Source organism: Scyliorhinus canicula, chromosome 8 (genome assembly GCF_902713615.1).
Source record: "Scyliorhinus canicula chromosome 8, sScyCan1.1, whole genome shotgun sequence".
In the NCBI taxonomy this organism is placed as follows: domain Eukaryota; kingdom Metazoa; phylum Chordata; class Chondrichthyes; order Carcharhiniformes; family Scyliorhinidae; genus Scyliorhinus; species Scyliorhinus canicula.
In genome coordinates this window covers 147,549,721-147,572,873 of record NC_052153.1, presented here as the reverse complement: position 1 = coordinate 147,572,873, position 23,153 = coordinate 147,549,721, and the positions used below count along the sequence as shown (strand labels likewise).

The window sequence follows — 23,153 nt, the reverse complement described above, 5'->3', positions numbered from 1 at the left end:
CGAGTAGCAAGGCAGCGCAGAGGTTGGGGAGGATGTGGAGCCGGAAGTCGCTGAACTCTACGCCCTGGATGGTGAGGGTGGCGGTGCAGTACCCCCAGATCTCCACGGACTGGGATCCGGAGGCCAGGGAGATTCATTGTGTAATGGGGTGTACTGCGAAGGAGCAGCGTCTTACCGTATCAGGGTGGATGAAACTCTCTGTGCTCCCGGAGTCAAGAAGGCAGGATGTTTTGTGCCCATCAACCTTTACCGTCGTTGACTCGGTTGCGAGGTTGTGCGGCCGGGACTGGTTGACCGTGATGAAGGAGAGCTGTAGCTGGTGTTGGTAGGCGGCAGTTGCGGGCGATGAGCGGCCCAATGAGGTGCCCAACAAGCAGGGGTCCTGGGGCGAGGAAGATGGCAGCACCCATGGGGTGCACATGGCGGGTGGCGGTAAAGATGGCGGTGCCCACGGGCCGCACGAGGCTTGATGGGGGGAAGATGGCGGCGCCCACAGGCCGCACGTGTCCTGGGGCGAGGAAGATGGCGGCGCCCACGGGCCACACGTATTCTGAGGCGAGGAAGATGGCGGCACCCATGGGCTGCACGTGGGTTGCGGGGACGGAAATGGCGGCACCCACGGATCGCACGTGGGGGGTGCAGGAACAGCGGCAATCGACCGGGCCTGGCACACCACAGCAAAATGTCCTTTCTTCCCGCAGGCCTTGCAGAGTGCGCTCCGTGCTGGACAGTGCTGCCGGGGGTGCTTTGTCTGTCTGGAGAAATAGCACTTGGGTCCCCCGGGATTGGCTGGCTGCTGCGCAGCGCAGGCTTGGGGTTGGCTGGGTGCGGTTGCTGGTGGGGTGAATGATGGGGCGTTCGCTGGTGGGGTCCACGATGTCCAGGAGAGGGGGGCGCTGTGCGGTCGGGGGCGTACGCTTGTACATTACGGGAGGCAACCGTTAGTGAGATCAAGTGTTTCTTGGTCGCCGCGAGGTCGATTGTAGCCCCTTCTAAGAGGCGTTGGCGGATGGACGCCGACCCTATGCCCGTAACGAAAGCTTCCCTGATAAGGAGTTCGGAATGTTCAACGGCCGAAACTGCCTGGCAATCGCAGTCCCTCACCAGGGTATGCAGGGCCGCAAGAAATCTTCCAAGGACTCACCGGGGAGTTGATGCCGCGTGGACAGGAAGTGCCTGGCGTAGAGTTTGTTGGTCTGCTGGGTGTAGTTCTCTTTCAGAAGCACCATGGCCTCAGCATTGGTGGGCAAATCCCGGATAAGGGGAAAGATATCGGAGCTCAGCCATGTACACAGGATCTGGAGTTTCTGTGCTTCTGTGGGTTGTTCCGTCGCAGATCCGATGTAGGCTTCAAAGCAAGCTAGCCAGTGGGCGAAGGCCGACGTGGCGTTGTCTGCTTGAGGGTGCAGCTGCAGGCGATTTGGCTTGATGCGGAGATCCATCGTTGTAAAATCTCTGCTTAATAAATTGATGCACTATCAATTACGATGAGACGAGAGTAGAGAGTAATCGAGGCTTTATTATGCAGAGATGTGTAGCCTCCTGCAGCTGCTGCCGAAATGGCTGCAGCTCGGTGAGCACAAACTTTATACTCCGCCTACTGGGCGGAGCCAGCAGGCAAGGATCTACCCCCGTACCTGTAGTACAGGGGCCTTACCGTATTACATCTCATGAATGTGATATATACAAACAGTGGTGACTACCACACGGGATTTAATGGCCTTGTCACATCACCGAGTCGGGCGAGGCAAGGCCCCTCAATCGTGCTCATAAATTTCTTTGATTCTTCTTTGTGGTTGCTGTGAGAGTAAATATTTCTCAGAAGAACAAGAGAATTAAGTTCTCTCCTTAAAACCTGTTACTTGTACTTATAATCTGAGGTTGTCAGGAGTCGGTCAAATTAGAATTAATAATGTGTGCATGGGAGGGATGATTTACAGTTTTTGTTAAAAGGCCCCAAGTTTTTCCGATTCAGAATCATTTCAACAATTACCAGAATTTAGATTTGAACAAATTACGCTTCTAATATAATTAAGGGATGGGAAGTTACAAGGAGTGCACTCAGTAACAAGCCTCTTACCTGCAGAATAATCAATAGATATTAAATTGCCTCGCAATCTTTCGGACAAAGCTCAACACAACATCGAGGGCCGAAGGGCCTGTTCTGTGCTGTACTCTTCTATGTTCTAATCTTTGGGATCCTCCATTCTTAGTTGTGAGCTACTTTTTAAAAATTAGTTTGCGTGTATGGTGTTCTTTGTGGATCTGATCCGAGGATGGTTGGTGTGGTGTTCACAAAGACCACAACTAGCTGTTATATTAAACAAAGATAAAGATTTATTTACACTACTTACTTGGATTTGACACTTCTATATAATAAACAGTTGATAATAAACACACAATCTACCCTCATCTACTACTAATCTCTACACTAACACAATAACTATGATCTGCTCTCAGCCACACTAGAGCCGGGATTCTCCCATAATCTGCGCGATCGCCGGAACCCGACGCCAAAAATGGCGCGGATCACTCTGGCGTTGGGCCCCCCAAATGGCTCAAATTCTCCAACCCGGAATGGGCTAGTAGCGGCATGATGCCATTCGCGACGGCGTGGTGGTGTGCGGTCTGTGCCCATACTCGCCGATTCCCACGCCCCCCTAGTCAGTGAACCGGACGGCTATCAGCCTGTCCCATGCCCGCTGGCCCAGCCGGTAACGGTGGGCAGCCTCCCGTCCATGTCCAGCCCGTCTGCCCTGACCATTGCCCCCATCCTCCTCATTTGGGGAGGTCTGAGCCACCTCCTGCTGCGCCACTTCCTGCCTGTGCCACATCGCCCCTCTGCTGGGCTATGTTGTGCAGGACGCAGCAGACCACAATGATGCAGCCAACCCTATCTGGCGGGCCCCTTCAGAGTGGTCCAGTCATCTGAAACGCATTTTTAGCAGCCCAAAGCACCTCTCTATCACACCCCTTGTCGCTGCAGGGGCATCGTTGTAGCCGTTCTCCGTGTCACTCTGTGGCCTCCGTATAGGTGTCCTCCCCGGCACTCGCCCTCTCACCCCAGCACTCACCCTCCCCCTCCTCCCCGGAACTCGCCCTCTCCCCGGCACTCGCCCCCTCACCCCGGCACTCGCCCACTCCCCCCTCCCCGGCACTCGCGCTCCCCGGCACTCGCCCCCTCACCCTGGCACTCGCCCCCTCACCCCGGCATTCGCCACCTCACCCCGGCACTCACCCTCTCCCCCTTACCTGGCACTCGCCCCCTCCCCGACACTTGCCCCCTCACCCCAACACTCACCCCCACATCCTGATACTCGCCCTCTCCCCTCGGCACTCGCCCCCTCCCCGGCACTTGCCCCCTCACTCCGGCACTCGCCCCCTCACCCCGGCATTCGCCACCTCACCCCGGCACTCACCCTCTCCCCCTACCTGGCACTCGCCCCCTCCCCGACACTCGCCCCCTCACCCCGGCACTCACCCCCACATCCTGGCACTTGCCCTCTCCCCCCGGCACTCGCCCCCTCCCCGGCACTCGCCCCCTCATCCCGGCACTCGCTCTCTCCCCCCCTCCCCGACACTCATCCTCTCCCCCCTCCCCAGCACTCGCCCTCTCCCCCCCTCCACCCCCCCACACCACAACCCCCACCACACACCCCCCCACCCCCCACCACAGACACACACACACACACACAGACACACCCCCTCCACACACACATCCCCCGCACACCGACTGCGGCCATGCCGTCACTTCTCCTGCGGTCACCCCACGCCATGACCTACCTCCACGCTGTGCGGTGTCAACCATCAGCACTGGTTGACGCTGTTATATAGGTGGTTCGATTTACGCCATCGTGACCGTGGCCACATCGGCGGGACTTCGGCCCATCCAGCCGGGAGAATGCAGGCAGCCCCAGGGTCCATAGCGTCGCGCCGGTCCCCTCCATTCTCTGAGGCAGGCGGCGCGATTCACGCCTTGGCAACTTTTGGGGGGTCGGAGAATTCGGAGGCCGGCGGGGGCGGGATTCACGCCGACCCCCGGTGATTCTCCGACCGGGCGGGGGGTTGGAGAATCCCGCCCTAGGTTTCCAATAGTCTGTCTTCTAGCCTTCTCCTCAACACTCTCCCAGAAGGCATTGATACTATATAGTTCTGCGTCTAGCTCCCTCCGGTGGTTGATTTGGACATAACATTAAACCTTACAGCTCTGTACATTTATCCATAATGTCACAGTATGGATGCCGATTTGGCAGTACAAACAGGGGAAAAGAGGCAATCAGGTCGGCTTCCGGCCGCATTCAAATAAGGCTGGCGAGCAGCCAAAACATGCTGGTTGTTTGAAAGCAGCTCACCAGAGAATTGGCAAAACTTACTTTCCAGTAGTGGGCCCATGTCTTCCTGAACACAGTCTGCACAATACTACAGTGTCTAATATTAACTGGCCATCGGATGATTCCCACAAAAGAGCATTATTGTTTTTGTCTACCTAAAAACATTGGCTGCATTGTTTATGTCCTTTATGTTTGATTATTTGATTGAAATCTGCAAAATCAACAAATATTAACTTATATATGATCAGCACATGTTCTTCTTTCGATATTCTTCCAATTACAGCAACTGATTTGAATATTTTTGAACTTCCAGGTTCCCTCATCCAGCTCCCTTCAGTGGAGAGAGGAAAACTTGCCAAAGTTCGCTTAGGTTCCCTTTCTTTGAAGAAAGAAGGAGAACGACAGTGTTTCTTATTCACAAAACATTTTTTAATCTGCACAAGAAGTTCTGGAGGAAAGCTGCATCTCTTGAAGGTGACCTTCACTTCCCATTAACTCTTAATGCATTCAGCAATGTCCCTCAAATATACAGACTGTGCATAAATAAATATTTGAGATGATTGGAGAAACATTTACGCTGTAAAAAAAACATACTTTGACAGCATAACGCTTTTCACGTTATTTTATCCATTTAATGTTTTTCTAGATCTAACGGTAGCAATTGGAGATGTACTTACTTCAAACATATAAAGTTGGAAAGCTTCATTCTCCAGTTATATTCATTTTGGAGGTTCAAAGAACAAGCTTTGTAGCATATAGTGCGCAGGCGCTATCCAAATTAAGGGGCTTTCTTTCCTCTCTAAGGAGCCTCACCAGCTTTGATCCTCCCCATTCTAAAAGCTACAAGGTTATATTTTCAATGGGTTTCATGGAGTACACAATGTTATGTGGGCAAATAGTAGGAAAGAAAGCTTGCTAAGGCAACCAGCTCACCATCATGCTATCAACAATATTTGCAAATCCTGTCTAATCCAACTGGCTATGTCTAAGAGAGCTTTCTGTGGAGCTGTGCTATCTCTGTAAAGGCAAGGAGCAGATTTTAACGTGTGGCGGCGTTTTCTGCCACTGGGAACGCATCTCCCCTGATGCCGGTTGTCCCTCAGCCATTCAACACTCCATGGAGCAATAATTGGCTCGATGCAAGACTTCTACCCCTCCTTTGGGTCGAAATCCTGCCTCAGAGAGCTGCTGGTCAATTTAATCGGGCAACAACTTGGTAGTCCCAGCAACACCAGTGGCAGCAGTGATTAGGACTGAGAGTAAAGTAGTCTTTAGATTGTCTTGGAGTCCAGGACCAGGTAAGCGTGGGAGGGTCTTATGGTGAGGAGTGGAGGTAAGGCCATGGGAGGGGTGGGGGCTGTTGTGGATTCTTGATGGAGAGGCTGGAGGGGCAGTAATGGCAAGGCGAACCCAGGAATGGGGGAGGTGGTTTGATGTAGAAAGGGGCCCTTGAGGGATGTATCTGACCTTTCCCACTAAGGGCCAAGGAGGGTATTGTGCCAGGCTTCCCCATGCCCTCAAATGCTCCCACTAGCCATGGTCGGCACGGTAGCACAGTTTTTAGCACTGTTGCTTTACATAGCCAAGGTCCCAGTTTTGATTCCTGGCTTGGGTCACTGTCTGTGCGGAGTCTGCACATTCTTCCCGTGTCTGTGTGGGTTTCCTCCGGATGCTCCAGTTTCCTCCCACAAATCCTGAGAGACGTGCTGTTTGGTGAATTGGATATTCTGAATTCTCCCTCTGTGTACCCGAACAGACTCCGGAGTGTGTTGATTAGGAGCTTTTCACAGTAACTTCATTGCAGTGTTAATGTGAGCTTACTTGTGACAGTAATAAAGATTATACAAAATAAATTGAGGCCATGGGCAAAACGTAGCCCTTATGTGGCAATTAATTGGCCACTTAAGGGCCTCAATTGGGGGGAGGGTGGACGGACTAGCTTAGACATTGCTTACTCATCCCCCTAAAATTGAAAACAGGTTGGGGGTGGGTGGGAGAGCTGTGGGAAGGCTTACCAAGTTGTTTAATGGTCCCCCAGCCAGAAAGCCTGCCGGTGGGGGAACTGTTAAATTTTACCCATGGTGGCCAATCTCCACCACGTCAACAAGAGTGCAGGTTATGGTAGTCAAAACCATGTCTTAAGTCAACTATTATCCCTCCACCCTCCAATTTCTCCAAGCTATTATACGATCATCTGCATTATTTTCTGCTCATAGATATATCAAATCAGTCACTTACACTTGGAGAGAAACTTATGGTTTGGGTGGCAGTCATGAGTTTGAAATACAATCAGATTTTGGTTACATTAAAATGTTGTCAATGAGGTGTAGGCAGAAAACAGACGTCAAGGGCGAAAATCTGCTCGCACACAGCAAGTAAGGCCTACAATTTTGGAGAGTGCCCTAATGATCCCTTTAAGAATTTATTGATTAATTGTCTTTGCTGCAGATGGAATAGGAGTACCATGCATGTTCCCCCCTTTTCTCCTTGAATCTTGAATTGTTGGCTATACAACCTGCTTAGGACTCGATTTACACAACTAGATCACCTCCTGTTTTGTTTGGGTGGGGCCTCCATTTAAAATCCCAGTCGAAAGTTGATTCTGGTGAGCTGTTGCTGCACCCACACAGCTCCCAGAACCAGCTTCACGGATAGGGGCTTGCACCACAAGCACACTCACGGCTAAATCCAGGAATGGAAGATGTAATAGTGTGTGCCACTGTGCCTCATTCAGAACTTTCACCTAGATTCATCAGAAGCACAATCTGGTTGGTCAGTAAGAAGGCAACAATCCCTATTACTGGAATGTTGTGATAATAGTAGTGAATTCCCCAGGCAGGAAAAGGGCCATGGAAAACTAGGATGTGCCCAGTTTTAAAGCACTGTTCTCTGCCTGTGTCGTGTTATCAAATGAGACAAGTAGGTGCTCAGATTCTGTGAAATCCCGCTTACAATAAGCAGAAGGGAGCAAAATGGTGTGTGTAAAAATATTTTAATCTGCAATTTGTTTCTGTGCTTCAGACTGGAGGTGTTCTTTCACTAATAGACTGCACTCTCATCGAAGAACCTGATTCAAGTGAAGATGAGTGTAAGTATACAATGATTCTGAGTGATGTGTCCCAGATATTTGGTTTTTAATGATTTATCAATTTGTTTTTTTTACAACAGTAGAATACATTATTTATTTTAATTTAAGTTATTACCTGGTTAAATGAAGAAGTTGATTGCAGTTGAACCAATAGCTAGTGGGCAGATGGAATGGGGAGTGTGGGCACAGGCCAAATTTAATTATTACCAGGTAACATTTATAAATGTTACATAAAATTAGCGGGAATTTTGCTATTTAGATTCAGCTTTGGAAACCTTGCTACTACCAAAAGTGATAAATAGTTTTTATACTTTCTGTTACACGCATCATTGAATTTCATTTTCACCTTTTAGCAAAAGGCTCCAGTCAGGTCTTTGGGCATCTAGATTTCAAGATTGTGGTTGAATCTGCTGATGCCCCACCATTCACAGTTGTACTACTATCTCCGTCAAGACAGGAAAAAGCTGCATGGACCAGTGACATAAGCCAGGTAAATATCATTCATATTATTACAAAATATTTTATGTATTTCTTCAGAAAATTCTGAAGAAAGAGATATTTATCTGGATGGATGTACCAAGGATTTCTTTAGGGCTTATTTACATTCTGGCTGGCAGGGCAGGCACTGCCAGAGCCACCCAACACTGCAATTAGTCTAAAAATGGTAGAATTCCATCCATTGTGCTTGCGCTGGTGGATAGTTTGGAGGAATGATGTGATGGTACTGCCTCAGTCACATCTCTCTCTATTGAGGAAGCTGGCGACAACTGGGTGCTACATTGTGACACCCGCAACTAGGTCTGTGGGAAACACAAGAAGGTGGTGATGAGAATTCGGTCTATTTAGCAGGTGCCTCAGTGCAGCCAACCCCGGTGATGCAGCCAAAATATACATTCGGCAGCGGTGACCTCCATATCCTACACCTTTTGATTGAACTATCAAATGACCCTTCTGGTTAACCTCCCGTCTTACCATCTCCATGGCTTGATGCAATGGTGTCCTCGCGATCTCCGCACTGCCTCCTCCATGAGGGACTTGTCTCTGGAATTATGTGCTACAGAACGAGAGAGAAAGATTTCTGAGAAGGCTTCCCTCCCACATCCATTCCATCTTAACATCCACATAAGATGTTGGGTGTTTCAGTGATGCCCCTGCTCAGTTGTGTTCCATGTGTGAGATGTTGTTGACATCTCAGTGATGCAACTGGCCACTTGACTTGATAATCTTAAGGATAACACTGGGCACTCAGTCTGCTCAGCTCATGTGTAGGCTAGTTTAGAGAGAGTTAGAGACCTATCACCTGGGTGCCACTTGACAATTGTCTTTCCAGACCCTATCAGATCATTGAAGCACTTTCTGCACTGCACTCATGTCCTCTTTGTGACACCTTGGGTGCTAACCTCTGTGGCCACCTCCATATGTGGTCACTTGGTCACTTTTGGAGGACATTTGCTTCCAGACTGAGAGATGGGCTCATCACATCCCTCCTTACCAACTGACATTGACCAGTTCTTTAAAGTGCAAAATAATAGGCTGGAATTCACCAATCCTGTGGCCAAGTTCTGACGACGGTGTCAACGGGCCTCACCTGGAGCTATCCACCCCTTCCTAGGGGGCTAGTACGACGCCAGAATAGTCTCTGGCACCCGAAAGCCGGTGCGCCACAGCCAGCGTGAGTCCGCGTATGTGCGCCACGTATTCACGTATGCGCGTATGGTTCCGTCTCCGTGCTGGGCACCGGGCAATATGGCAGAGCCCTACAGGGGCCCAACGTGGAGGAACATAGGCCCCCACGGTACCAGCCCGCCCGCCATTGATCGCGGGCCAGGCCACCGTGGAGGCCCCTCCCCCCCAGGGGTCGGATCCTGCCGCCCCCCCCCGCCAGGACAGCCCCCGCAGACAGAACTCCAAGGTCCCGCCATGTAGGAGCATATGTAACACACGCCGGCGGGCCTCGGCCGGACTCGTGGTGGGAGGGTTGGGGGGCAGGCGGGTGGATGGGGGTAGTGCCAGGAGGCCAGTGCAAACTCACCGGTATGGCCTGGTGGGGGTCATTGATCTTTTTTGGTAAACATTTTCTTGAGGTATTTTTGGTTTTACAACAACAAAATCAACAACGTACCTGAATCTATAAACATAGTGCAAAAGCCGTCTCCCTCCCTTCCAAGTCCTACCATTATTAACCCCCTACTCTAAGCTAAACTAACCCCTTCGGCTGATGATTAATTTTCTGCAAAGAAGTCGACGAACGGTTGCCACCTCTGGGCGAACCCTAACATTGACCCTCTCAAGGCGAACTTAATTTTCTCCAAACAGAGAATGCTAGCCATGTCCAATAGCCAGGTTTCCGACTTCGGGGGCTTTGTGTCCCTCCAAGCTAATAGTATCTGTCTCCGGGCTACCAGGGAAGCAAAGGCCAGAACGTCTAAATCTTCCTTCTCCTGAATTCCCGGATCTTCCGACACCCTGAAAATCGCCACCTCTGGACTTGGTGCCACCCTTAATTTTTAACACCATGGACATGGCAGCTGCAAACCCCTGCCAAAATCCCCTGCTGACCGTCTCACCATACTCAAATCACCCCCCTCACCTTTCTCAGCTGCTCCACCGCCCTCCTTGTGGTTAACAAACCGAACTCCGCCTGTCGCCTCCGCCGTGCCCTTAAAAGCCCTGTCTCTGGGGTCTCCGCATACCTCCTATCGATCTGTAGTATCTCCTTTACCAGTCAGTCTGTCTCTGCCCCGTCTACCTTCTCCCTGTGAGCCCGTATCGAGGTCAGCTCCCCTCTAACCACGATTCTCAAGTTCTGCTAGCGGGACCTGTTCTCTAGGTCCTCCACCTTTTCCAGGAACTTTTTCTGCTGGTCACTCAGCATCCCCACCTCCAACTCCACTGTGGTTTGATGTTCCTCCTGGTCAGCCAGCGCCTTCTCTACTTTATGGATCGCCCGATCTTGGGCATCCAATCTAAGCTCCATCCGTTTAATTGACTCTTTTATCGGGTCCAAGAAGTCCTGTTTTTGCTTAGCAAAGCTTTCCTGAATAACTTGGATCAGCTGCTCCATTGACCGCTGGGTCGCCGAGCCATGCTTTCTCCCCCTGCAGCTTCAGCCCAAGCCTTCTCTGTTTTCTGTTTCTGCCTTTGTGAGCACTTCTGGTCCTCCTCTCCATGCACCGATGAGGGAATTCAGATGTGACAATTGCCTGTCATCAATTTTCCAATCAAGCCCGGTAGAAAATCGGGGGGAAAGGTCCAAAAGTCCGACCTGAGCGGGAGCCACCAAATGTGCGACTTACTCCCTCATAGCCACCGGAAGTCCCGTCATTGATCTTCTAATGGCACTGGGGGCTGGTACTCCTGTTGACCCTCCCTCAGCTGACGGTCGTGTCATGATATGCAGACACGCAACCAATGGGTCATCAGAGAGCAAGACAGAGTTGATTAACAGCAACATCACGCCCTAGCACGTGGTCTAGAGCAAGCTTGTATAGTTAGCAGAGTAGATTGAGTTACTAAAGTCAGATTAGCAGAGTGCGGATATCATATAGGAGCATTGTTAATCGCTCAATAAATACGTTGAACTTATCTCAGAGTCTGGAGCATCCTTCAGCAAAGCCGACATCAAGTAGCAGCTTATGTTACTCGAAGTAATAAAACACAACAGGTCAGGCACACCAAGTGGCATTGACTGCCCTGTGGCTGACCCTCTGAACTCCTTGGGGGAACAGGGCATCCCGTCTGGTCTCGGCCGGGTCAACAACCTGGCCAGAATGGCATCCCCGAATTGCGGGACTGGTCTCCTCGGTGGCAAGGCTGCGACATGTGTGTGGGTGTGCTCTGCAGAATCAGTTTCAGTGCTGCTCCTCCTTGTTAACGGGAAGCTGGTGGGCGCGAGTGAATAATCCGGCGGGACCACCATTTGTGGTGTGTAGCCTGTGGAGCCTCATTAAGTGGACCGATTAACTTTTGATACCGGTGACGACCTTGTTGGGTTGAACAGCTGGAAGCATGCGACAGTTCCTGCTCGCTACCACACATTTCCATTAAATCTCACCCAAAAACTATCTGAACTTCCTCAAACCCCAGCGGCTCTTCCAGCCCTTCCCAATCCTCCTCCTCCACTGTAGGACACTCCAATCCCTCCAGAAACTTTATCATATCTGAGTCATCCCCAGGTGGCTCCAACCTATACAACATTTGGTAAAATACCATGAATGCCCCATTCACTTTTTCCAGCGCAGACACTAACCTACCTCCCATTTCCTGAACCCGAACAATCTCTCGGGAGGCTGTCTGCCGTCTCAGCTGGCCAGCCAAAAGAGAACTGGCCTTCTCCCCACATTCATACATTAACCTCTTCGAGTTCCACAACTAGAACACCACTTTATCAGTGGACAAGTCAAACTACGATTGCAGTTTCTTCCTGGTGGCCAGAAGCTCTGGGGTGGAATATTTGCCGCAAATATCTCATCGACCAACAGTTGGTATTCCTCCCTTGCCTCCCTATCTACCAGTGCCTTATGCAAGATTATCTTTCCTCCCACCACAGCCTTCAAGGCCTCACATCGACGGAGAGACCTCCCCATTTTTGTTAAATCCCACATTTGTCACTCGTGCAGTATTTCGGTCAGCAGAAGATGACAAAGTTAGAAGCATGCCAGCGAGATTTTCGGTGGCGGCCATGGAATGAGTGGTCACATATTTGGCAGCTCCCACTCATGGTGGTCTTTTTGTGACCTTTACACTGGTTTGTAGCAGGAATTTTGTTTATGGTGCTGAGGTCCAGAGGTGCCTCGATAAAAATGAACCAGTTGGTTGTGACGAGTGAGGAGCAGACGACGCATGTGGAGGTGGCGGATGGGCAGGGTCCGGCCCTGCCGGCTCAGTGGTCGATAACCATTTGGTGAGCTTCCTGAATGAGAAGTTCACCTAACAGCGGAAGGAAAGTTTGGAGGACCTGGCCAGGGCGGTGGACCCGATCAAGGTGGTGGTTGACTGCATGAGGATGAGACTGGCAGCCCAGGGGCAGGCGATCCAGAGGTTGGAGGAGCTGGCGGGGGAACAGGAGGAACAGTCCACTTCGATGGCAGCAGAGATTGGGCTGATGTGAGACCAGCAGAAGCGACTGCTGGAGAAAGTGGAGGACCTGGAGAACTGTTCTCGTAGGCAGAACATCCGGATTGTAGGCTTACTGGAGGGAATCAAAGGAATCGATGTGGGTGCATATGTTAGGAAGATGCTGGAGAAGCTACATGGGGAAGGTGTGTTTGATCGGCCATTGGAGGTGGATCGGGCCCACAAGGCACTGGTGCACAAGCCCCAGGGGGGCAAGCCGCTGAAGGCGATGGTGGTACGATTGCACAGGTTCCTGGATAAGGCAGGTATCATGAGGTGGGCCAGGCAGATGAGGCGATGCACCTTGGAAGGTGTCGAGATTTGGGTGTACCAGGACGTAGGGGCAGAGCTCGCGAAGAGGAGGGCGAGTTTTAATAAGGTCACGCCGGCCCTGTACAAGAAGGGCGGTAGATTTGGTCTACTGTACCCGGCTCGCCTATGGGTGACCTATAGGGGCCTGGAGCTGTACTTTGGCTCGGCGGAGGAGGCAGCGGACCTCATGAAGGAGAATGGACGGCAGGAGAAGGAGGATCTTGAACTTTGATTGAGAAGAACTGAAGTGCATGTATTGTACTGTGAAAAACTTTGGGTTTTTGTTGTTTGGGTTTTTTTCATTTTTTCCATTTCTCTGTTCTGGTTGGGATTAGGCTGGGTTACAGTTCTTTGTTAAGGGATGAGGGGTAGGTCTCTGTGTTCGGACCTTGGGAGGGATTGTTTGTTTGTTTTTACTTCTTGCCTTTATTTTGACTATTTGCAATAAGAGCTGGAGGGGGGGGAATCAGAGGGGGGTAGGAATCATGGCACCATGGGTGGGGGCTGCCATGCTCCGGGGGGCAACCACGGCCTGGAGTGAATTTCGTGGATGCTTCCGCACCCAATGGCCGAAAAATTCAGGCCTATATCTGTGGAAAATTAGGCCAGTACTTTTATCACAGTGCTACCACTTGCTTTGTCAGGGTTAGTGGTGAACAGTGATGAAAGGATAACATTGATACTTAATTATGCTCTTGGTGCAACAGTTGAAATATCAGGAAATAAATGAGACCAGCTTAAAATGAGGAAGGAGGAGAATTGCAATAGATTTTCACATACAATTAAAGATCAAATAATAAATCTTCATGATCCACTGATCTGTCTATTTAACAATGAGAGGCTCCATTGCAAAATTTACTGCTTAATAATCACCAGCACAAGTTGAGATCTTGCCATTTAGTGCCTGGAGGAAGCCACTGTTTTCTTAGGGTAAAACTTTGTTTGGGATTTTACGACCCTGTCACGATGGGGCGGGACCAGAAAAATGCAATGAGCTGCTCAAATGCCCATTGACTTTGACGGGATAGTGAACCCCTCTGGCAGGACGGGTTGTAAAATTGCACCCTTAAAACTAATAAACTATAAAGTCCGTTGTGTATTACGTTTGGGAATTTTTCTAGTTCAAAGGTGCAATATAAATGAAAGTTATTGTTTGTTCTTAACTTGCTTCCTACGGCATTTTAATGGAATATATCTACCAATGCCTCTGTTTTCATATTGGTCTCTATGGAGACAGATATTTCCATGGCATCTGTTTCCATGGTGGTGCCACATTCAGTTATACATCCGTATCCCTCTTGGACAGGAGGGTGTCCGTTTCTTTGACAGTCATTGGCGACTGTTCTTTGTAACCTCTCACACACTATTAAGGGGTTTATGTTGATCCAAATGTTTAACCTTACTACCGAGGTAGAAAATAAAGCTCGGCTAATAAAAAAAATCTTGTGATGTTTTTAATAACATTATTGTAGTCTTCAAAGGAATAGATGAGATACCTGAAAAATGTATTTTTATTTCTAATTGTCTGGTGTTTGTTCTTTTGCAGTGTATCGACAACATACGATGCAATGGACTAATGACCAATGTATTTGAGGAATATTCGAAAGTCACTGTGCCTAACATGATTAGGTAACTTTTATGCAAGGTGTCTAAGGGCTAATTCCAGTTTGGATTGGGCCTTAATGGGAGTGAATTTGGATTGGGCCTTAATTGTATGAAATCATAAGAACACAAGAAATAGGAACAGGAGTAGACCATTTTGCCCATCATGCCTGCTACACCATGCAATGCAGTCATCGCTGATCTGCTGCCTCACCTGCACTTTCCCTTGCACTCCACAAATCCCTTGATTGCGTGAGAGACCAAAATTCTGTTTGAAGTGTATTCAACAATGGAGCATCCACAACCCTCTGGGGTAGAGAATCCAAAGATTCACAACCCCTTTGAGTGGAGTAATTTCTTCTCACTTTGGTCCTAAATGATCGGCCCCTTATCCAGAGCAGTCTACAATTCTCGACTGCATTTCTTGCGAGGGCCATTCCTGCTGAGAGTGCCTGGGTGAAAACATATCTCATTGTGACCACATCCCACTGAATCTATTCATGGAACTAAAATTCATCACTGTACAGATGACACAACATAACCATCCAGTCTCCACTGTACCTTACCGCCATTATCCCTCAATCCACAATGAGAAAATTAGCCACTTGCATCATTGTATATTCCCATTTCCTGCAAGAGTTATTGTTTTAGTTCCACTGTAATAATGCATTTCAAGTCAGCACCAAGCCTGCAGTCAATAGATTCCTTACATCAATATATCCAAGGAAATATCATTACAAGAGATTTGTGAAATCAATTAACAAAATTATTATTTTCCACAGATCTGATATCCGACTTCATAGCGATGATATGGATATCTGCTTCAGTAAGACGCTGAACTCCTGTAAAGTGCCACAGATCCGCTATGCTAGTGTCGAGAGGTTGTTGGAAAGATTGACTGATCTACGATTTCTGAGTATTGATTTCCTCAATACCTTCCTCCACACCTACCGCATATTCACAACTGCCCTGGTGGTCCTGGAGAAGCTGGCAGACATCTACAAGAAACCATTCACCTCCATCCCTGTCAGGTTAGGCTTAACTAAAACAGTTGTTGAATTTGATAGTGATATGGTTTGTTTTTCTAAAAAATATATATTCTTAGGAAGTTGGCAGCACTGACACAGCCATGTGAACTGACCAACTGTAGTTGTTCCAAGCAGGTGGTGATGGTGGGGTTTATTAAACTGCTGGAATCCGAGCGGTGGTTGGATTCCCATAATTATAGTCAGAGAATCTCTGCAGTGCAGAAGGAGGCCATTCGACCCTTCGAAAGATCACCCTACCTAGGTCCAATCCCCCGCCCTGTTCCCACAACCCAACCCTCAGGGGCAATTTAGCATGGCAAATTCACCTAGCCTGCAAATCTTTGGATTGTAGGAGGAAACTGGAAAACCCACGCAGACACGGGGAAAATTCACAAACTCCACACAGTCACCCGAGATTGGAATCGAACACGGGTTAGCCCAGTTGTCTGGACAGATGATTTGTGATGCAAAACAAGGCCAACAGCGCAGGTTCAATTCCTGTACTGGCTGAGGTTATTTATGACTATTTCAACTTTATTTTTATTACCATTCAAGATGGTGTGAGACTTAGAGGAGGACCTATGGAGCTTGGAATTTTCAAGACATTGCTTCTTGTGTTAGTGGGGAAGATGATGTTGGTGAAGTGACCATGCTAAGTTGCCAGAGCATATCCCTTAAATTGTACGCACAAAAGCCACTGTAAAGCCATGATAGATAGGATAGATATTGAGTTCATTCGTAATGGGGATCAGCAAGTGAACTTCTCTTCCTTAGTTGGTATTGAGCTTTTTAAGTGTTGCAGCTGCAGCTATTTAGGCAAATGATGAGTATTCTGTCACCCTCTTGAGGTGAACCTTTTAGATGATGGAGAGGATTTGAGGGATCAGGAAGTGGACCATTCATCGCAGAGTACCCAGGCTTCCATGCTCTTATAGCCACAGTATTGACATGGTTCATCCATTTTAGCTTCTGGTTAGTGGTGACTGGCAAGATTTTGATTATGGGGAATCAAGCAGTGATGTTGTCATCATTGAAGGTCAGTTAGTTGACTGGGTTTTCTCTTGTTCAAGATGGTCCTGGCAGTTGCATGGAATGGGTGTTCCCTGCCGCTTGCTGGTCCATGTCTAGATGTTAGCTAGGCTGTCATTGATTACTTCATTAACATGGAAGTTGTGCAAATGGCTTCATTTCTGACCTTGTGACAGAGGGAAGATCATTAATAATCAAGATTATCAAGGAATGACCTTTAAAAGCAGCAGAAGATGGTTCAGCCAGGGTCAAAGCTCACAGGACAGTCAGGCTCCATCGGGTGAATTTTCTGATAGGCAGTATTGCTACTGCTGATGGGATTTGGGGTGCAAGGTCCAGAAACTCTGATGTCCCAATTACTTCCTCTTCCTTTAGAGAGGACTTTTACTAAGCCTCCATGCAGCATACACTGAAAGCCTTTGGTTCGCCTAAAATAAGAACAGAAAATTCTGGAAATACGCAGCAGACCTGGCAGCATCTGTGGAGAGAGAAATAGAGTTCAGGTCAATTTTACCTTTGTATTTTGTTGGCCTACTTCACCTCCATATTTTGGATGAAGCCCCACCCAGCTGAATTTCCATCCTTTTTTGCCAAATATTAAAGGGAATCTGTTTAAAAGAAAGGAGGAGATTCTTTAAAATTCGTTTTGGATTAAAATAATCAATATTAGTTGAAATTATGCAATAATTATCTTATTTTTCAGATATTGTTTAAGCTGTTTTCAAGTACTCTGGATCAGACAAGGTGGAATTATTTACTCAATGAGAGAAACTGAATAGTAATGGACACTTTTAGGACAGAGAAACTGACAGTATGGAAACTACCAAGAATTCTGTAGCACAGAAAGTTCCGAGGGAACAAAGGACCTGTAACGTATTTCCATAATACCAATGTTCATACCACCTGAGTGGAGCACTGCTTCTAATCGGCAGTGCCTTGTGGCATGCCACTGTTACTCTACTGCTCATGACTGATGGGGGAGCATTGCAATCATGTTTTATGCAGTATAAGACAAAATCTGGTGGCGGGTAGAATGATCAAGTCATCTCATGATTTTAAAATATTCATCCTTGTTTTAAATCCTTCCATTGCCTCGCCCCTGCCTATCTCTGTTATTTCCTCGAGCCCTTGAATCCGTGATATTTGCTCTTGAGCTTCCCTATTTTAATTGCTCCAACATTGTAATCTTCAGCTGCCTTGGCTCCAGACTCTGGAATTCCCACTCTCCATCTCTCCACCTCTCTTTACCTTGCTTTTCTCCTTTAAGATACTCCTTAAAACCTACCGTGTTGATCAAGCTTTTGGTCATCTGACCTAATACCTCCTTCTATCATTTGGTGTCGCTTCATACTTTGCTTTATACTGTTCCTGGAAGCGCCTTGTGACATTTTATTGCATTAAAGGGGCTAAATATATATAAGTGTTGTAAAGGTTACAGTCCATCCTTCAGCACTTTTAAGTGACCACACATCATACAAGCTTTTGTTGCATTGCTTATATGTGTGAACCTGTGCATAAACTCAAATCTTCAGTTATAATTTCAACTGTCTAAGGGATTTCTGGACTCTCATCCAAGCCATTTGTCTGAGAGCCCAGACATCTGTTAGAGCACTGAAACACCTGAGCCCATGAACAATGTTACTTGATTGACAGCTCTGGATCTTTGATCTTTGCTGTCAGTTACACACTGTTTATTTGCACAAGATGAAGAGTTTTCAGGTGCTTGTAGTTTCTACTCTTGATACTTTAATTGTCTGGGTTGTAGTAAGAAATATTTTTTTGATAAATTTAGAGTACCCAATTATTGTTTTTACCAATAAAGGGACAATTTAACGCGGCCAATCCACCTAACCTGCCCATCTTTGGGTTGTGGGGGTGAAACCCACGCAGAAATGGGGAGAATGTGCAATCTCCACACAGACAGTGACCTGGGGCTGGGATCGAACATCGTAGACAGCACAACGCCACTGTGCCCCTAAGAAATATTTTTAAGATAGTGGAAAATTATCAAGGAATGACCTTTAAAAGCTTGTTTTAAACAAACCCTACTGTCACCATTGGGTTTCTATTACAGTGCGTAGTGGGTGAATGGGAATGCAGTCGCTATAGCTTGGCATGTGGGGTCTTGAAAGTCCATAGGGACTGGTTGGGAGGCACAGCTTGGAATGGGAATGAGGGGTATAATTTTGCATTGAGGCATGAGGAGCCATAAGGGTTGGTTGGGTGGAATACTTTGGCATGAGAGCATGAGGAGCCATTGGGCATGAGTGGAGGTGATATGAATGGGGCATGGGAATATGTAGGGTGTGAAGGATGATAAGCCTTTCTCTTTTCATTATAACTGGGGCAAAGTTCCACAGCACTGCCTTTTAAACATCCCACCTCTGCACCCAGCAGCCCCTGGAGCTGCCTCCGAACCTTCTCCCGCATCAGCTAGCCTGACAGTAGCCAGCATCTACACATCTACACTCACTCAACCCCACTCCCCTACCCTACCCCCACCGTCCCCTGGGATAGACATTCTGTCCTTCCTGGCACTTTCTCCCAATTTGGGTGATACAAGCTTGCAATTCTCGTGATTCTCTCTTCCAGCCTGGAGGATGAAAATCCAACCCTCCATGTTTGTTGGCATGTCATTTGGATAGGCCATGGAATTGCTTATGGGTTGTCTGGTGCTACAGGACTCACAGCTGTGTTGCCCTGGAGTTATAAACGGGGTAGTTGTCCTGACAAATACCTCGAGCAGCAGCTTTGGCGCTTCTTAACCAATGGACAGCGTACTCTGGAGTTGTGCAGCTCCATCACCATTCCAGTCCATTTTCTGGCATTCATAATTTTTGAACTGGGTATTAGCAGCCACTATTTTTCTCATAAACAGACTTTGGAAAAGCTAAAAGATGCCGTAAAGGTACTTACTGTCCTTGAGCCTGAGAAGTGACTGCACCCCTGTAAATGTTCCTGTCATTTACATAGAATGTGAAGTTGGAACTTGTCCGTGTGGGCAGCATGGTGACACAGTGGTTAGCACTGCTGCCTCACAACTCCAGGGACCTGTGTTTAAGTCCGACCTCGGGCAACTGACTGTGTGGAGTTTGCACTTTCTCCCCGTGTCTGTGTGAACTTCCTCCAGGTGCTCCGGTTTCTTACCACAGCCCAAAGCTATGCAGGTTAGGTGGATTGGCCATGGTAAATTTCCCTTAGTGTCCAAAGATTAGGTGGGTTACTGGGTTGGAGGGATAGGGTGGAGGCGTGGGCTTAAGTAGGGTGCTCTTTCAAGGGCATGTGTAGAATCGATGGGTCGAATGGCCTCCTTCTCCACTGTAAATTCTATGATTCTCTGATATGTCCAGAACAAGGTGTTTACTGACTGAGTGGTTTACATATAATTTATCTCAATATTTCATGTTGACGTTTGATGATTATCATTTTTATGAAGGGCCATACCCTCGAGTCCTGTGGCAATTGATTTGCTTCAATTATCCAATTCAATGCATTCCTTTTCATTCATAGGTCACTGGAACTGTTTTTTGCAACTAATCAAAGCAACAGATCTGATCACATGAATGATGGAAAGTCTCCAAGACTGTGTCGGAAATTTTCTTCGCCTCCTCCGCTGTCTCTTTCTCGGACGTCCTCTCCTGTCCGAACTCGGAAACTTTCACTCAGTTCCCCTGTGAATTCTAGAATAGGAGTTCTTGACCTTTCAACATCCTCCACGTCCAGTACTTCTACCTTTGCATATAGCCCAGCTTCCTCTCCACCTCCCCTAGCAAGCAAAACACCACTGGATTTGAGCAAAGGTTCCTCATCCCCAGACCACTGTCCCCTATCCACAGAGGAAAATTCAGAGCATCCCCGCATTGATATATGCAGCAAGTTAAGAAGAAGCATCAGGAGAGGTACAGAAAACTTATTTATTATTATTAGATTTTGTCCCTCTTCTATGATTGCCTTCTTTTTCTGCTAAATTTCTCTCTTTATGTCATATACTTTGAGGCTACTTGCCAACCCTTATTTTCCTGATTGCAGACTTTGTCACTGTCTTTAATGTTGTCTATGATCGTTCAGCAAATGGGTTAAGTTCAATTATAAGTTTTTTTAAAAATTCCCTATTTATCTCTTCATTTACCTAATATTAACCACCTTGATTAGCACAGTTAAGATGGTTTACCTATGGACATCTCCATGTGCAAGGTTAATCCATAGCAAACGACCAGGAGCTGTACCTGAGAAAAGTGGGTAGGTTTTCCACTCTCTGTGACTCAGCTGAGGTGGCCAAACATCCACTTAACATCAGAAGTAGGAGCAAGAGGCACCCTTGGACCTTCGAGTCTGCTGCGCCATTCAATAAGATTATGGATTATCTTTTATCTCAATTACACTCTCAACCTGATCCTTATGCCCCATAGTTCTCTTAGTACCAAAAGCATATCAATCTCTATCTTGAATGTACTCAATGACTGAGCATCCATAAGTCCTCTGAGGTGGTGAATTCCTTAGATTTGGAACCCTTTCAGTGAAGAAAGTTCTCAGTTCAGTCAAAATTGGCCAACTTCTTATGAAGAGACTGTGTGTAGACGGAGAAAACATCCTGTCAACCCCCTTAAGAATGTTATATATTCCAATTCATCGCTCATTCTTCTAAACTCGAGGGAATGTAGGCCTAGACCACTCAATAAAGATAAGCCTTCTCAATAAATCTAGTCTATTCAGTAAACAGACTACTGGCTAAATTTTATTTAACTACCTGGAAGGTCATGCGTACATTTTAGAGACAGAGCTGTGTAGTTGAGCATCGTTGACAACTGTACACTTCGATAATCAATATAATCAAGACTGTGGCAGCCATGGGCTGAATTCTCTGTTTCTGAGACTAAGTGCTGATGCCAACAGGGAATCCATGGACTTTCACCGCAGAAACATTGACGCCACTCCTGCACTGGTTCCGCTAAAATCAATGGGCTAGCACTGGCACCACAACAAAGAACAAAGAAAATGACAGCACAGGAACAGGCCCTTCGGCCCTCCCAGCCTGCGCCGATCCAGATCCTTTATCTAAACCTGTCTCCTATTTTCCAAGGTCTACTTCCCTCTGTTCCCGCCCATTCATATACCTGTCTAGATGCTTCTTAAATGATGCTATCGTGCCCGCCTCTACCACCTCCGCTGGTAAAGCGTTCCAGGCACCCACCACCCACTGCGTAAAAATCTTTCCACGCACATCTCCCATAAACTTTCCCCCTCTCACCTTGAAATCGTGACCCCTTGTAACTGACACCCCCACTCTTGGGAAAAGCTTGTTGCTATCCACCCTGTCCATACCTCTCATAATTTTGTAGACCTCAATCAGGTCCCCCCTCAACCTCCGTCTTTCCAACGAAAACAATCCTAATCTACTCAACCTTTCTTCATAGCTAGCACCCTCCATACCAGGCAACATCCTGGTGAACCTCCTCTGCACCCTCTCCAAGGCATCCACATCCTTCTGGTAATGTGGCGACCAGAACTGCACGCAGTATTCCAAATGTGGCCGAACCAAAGTCCTATACAACTGTAACATGACCTGCCAACTCTTGTACTCAATACCCCGTCCGATGAAGGAAAGCATGCTGTATGCCTTCTTGACCACTCTATCAACCTGCGTTGCCACCTTCAGGGTAGAACATAGAACATAGAACATAGAACAGTACAGCACAGAATGAACCTGAACTCCCAGATCTCTCTGCACATCAATTTTCCCCAAGACCCTTCCATTGACTATATAGTCCGCTCTTGAATTTGATCTTCCAAAATGCATCACCTCGCATTTGCCTGGATTGAACTCCATCTGCCATTTCTCTGCCCAACTCTCCAATCTATCTATATTTTGTTGTATTCTCTGACAGTCCTCCTCGCTATCTGCAACTCCACCAATCTTAGTATCATCTGCAAACTTTCTAATCAGACCACCTAGACCTTCCTCCAGGTCATTTATGTAGATCACAAACAACAGTGGTCCGAGCACGGATCCCTGTGGAACACCACTAGTCACCCTTCTCCATTTTGAGACACTCCCTTCCACCACTACTCTCTGTCTCCTGTTGCCCAGCCAGTTCTTTATCCATCTAGCTAGTACACCCTGAACCCCATACGACTTCACTTTTTCCATCAACCTACCATGGGAAACCTTATCAAATGCCTTACTAAAGTCCATGTATACAACATCTGCAGCCCTTCCCTCATCAATTAACTTTGTCACTTCCTCAAAGAATTCTATTAGGTTTGTAAGCCATGACCTTCCCTGCACAAAACCATGCTACCTATCACTGATAAGTCTATTTTCTTCCAGATGTGAATAGATCCTATCCCTCAGTATCTTCTCCAACAGTTTGCCTACCACTGACGTCAAGCTCACAGGTCTATAATTCCCTGGATTATCCCTGCTACCCTTCTTAAACAAAGTGACAACATTAGCAATTCTCCAGTCCTCCGGGACCTCACTCGTGCTCAAGGATGCTGCAAAGATATCTGTTAAGGCCCCAGCTATTTTGACCCTCGCTTCCCTCAGTAACCTGGGATAGATCCCATCCGGTCCTGGGGACTTGTCCACCTTAATGTCTTTCAGAATACCCAAAACTTCCCCCTTCCGTATGACAACTTGACCGAGAG

General features: G+C 47.7%; 1 protein-coding gene across 6 annotated transcripts in view; it reads left to right on the top strand.

Moving 5' to 3' along the window:
- The window catches only part of rasgrf2b (Ras protein-specific guanine nucleotide-releasing factor 2b), a 293,804-nt gene that overhangs the window by 184,800 nt on the left and 85,851 nt on the right, over window positions 1-23,153 (top strand). For all 6 annotated transcript variants that reach the window (XM_038805382.1, XM_038805376.1, XM_038805379.1 and 3 more), the window contains exons 10-15: window positions 4,645-4,805; window positions 7,353-7,419; window positions 7,773-7,909; window positions 14,393-14,475; window positions 15,231-15,479; window positions 20,016-20,404. In XM_038805382.1, the coding sequence (XP_038661310.1) occupies window positions 4,645-4,805; window positions 7,353-7,419; window positions 7,773-7,909; window positions 14,393-14,475; window positions 15,231-15,479; window positions 20,016-20,404 (1,086 nt within the window). The remainder of the gene's footprint in view (window positions 1-4,644; window positions 4,806-7,352; window positions 7,420-7,772; window positions 7,910-14,392; window positions 14,476-15,230; window positions 15,480-20,015; window positions 20,405-23,153) is intronic.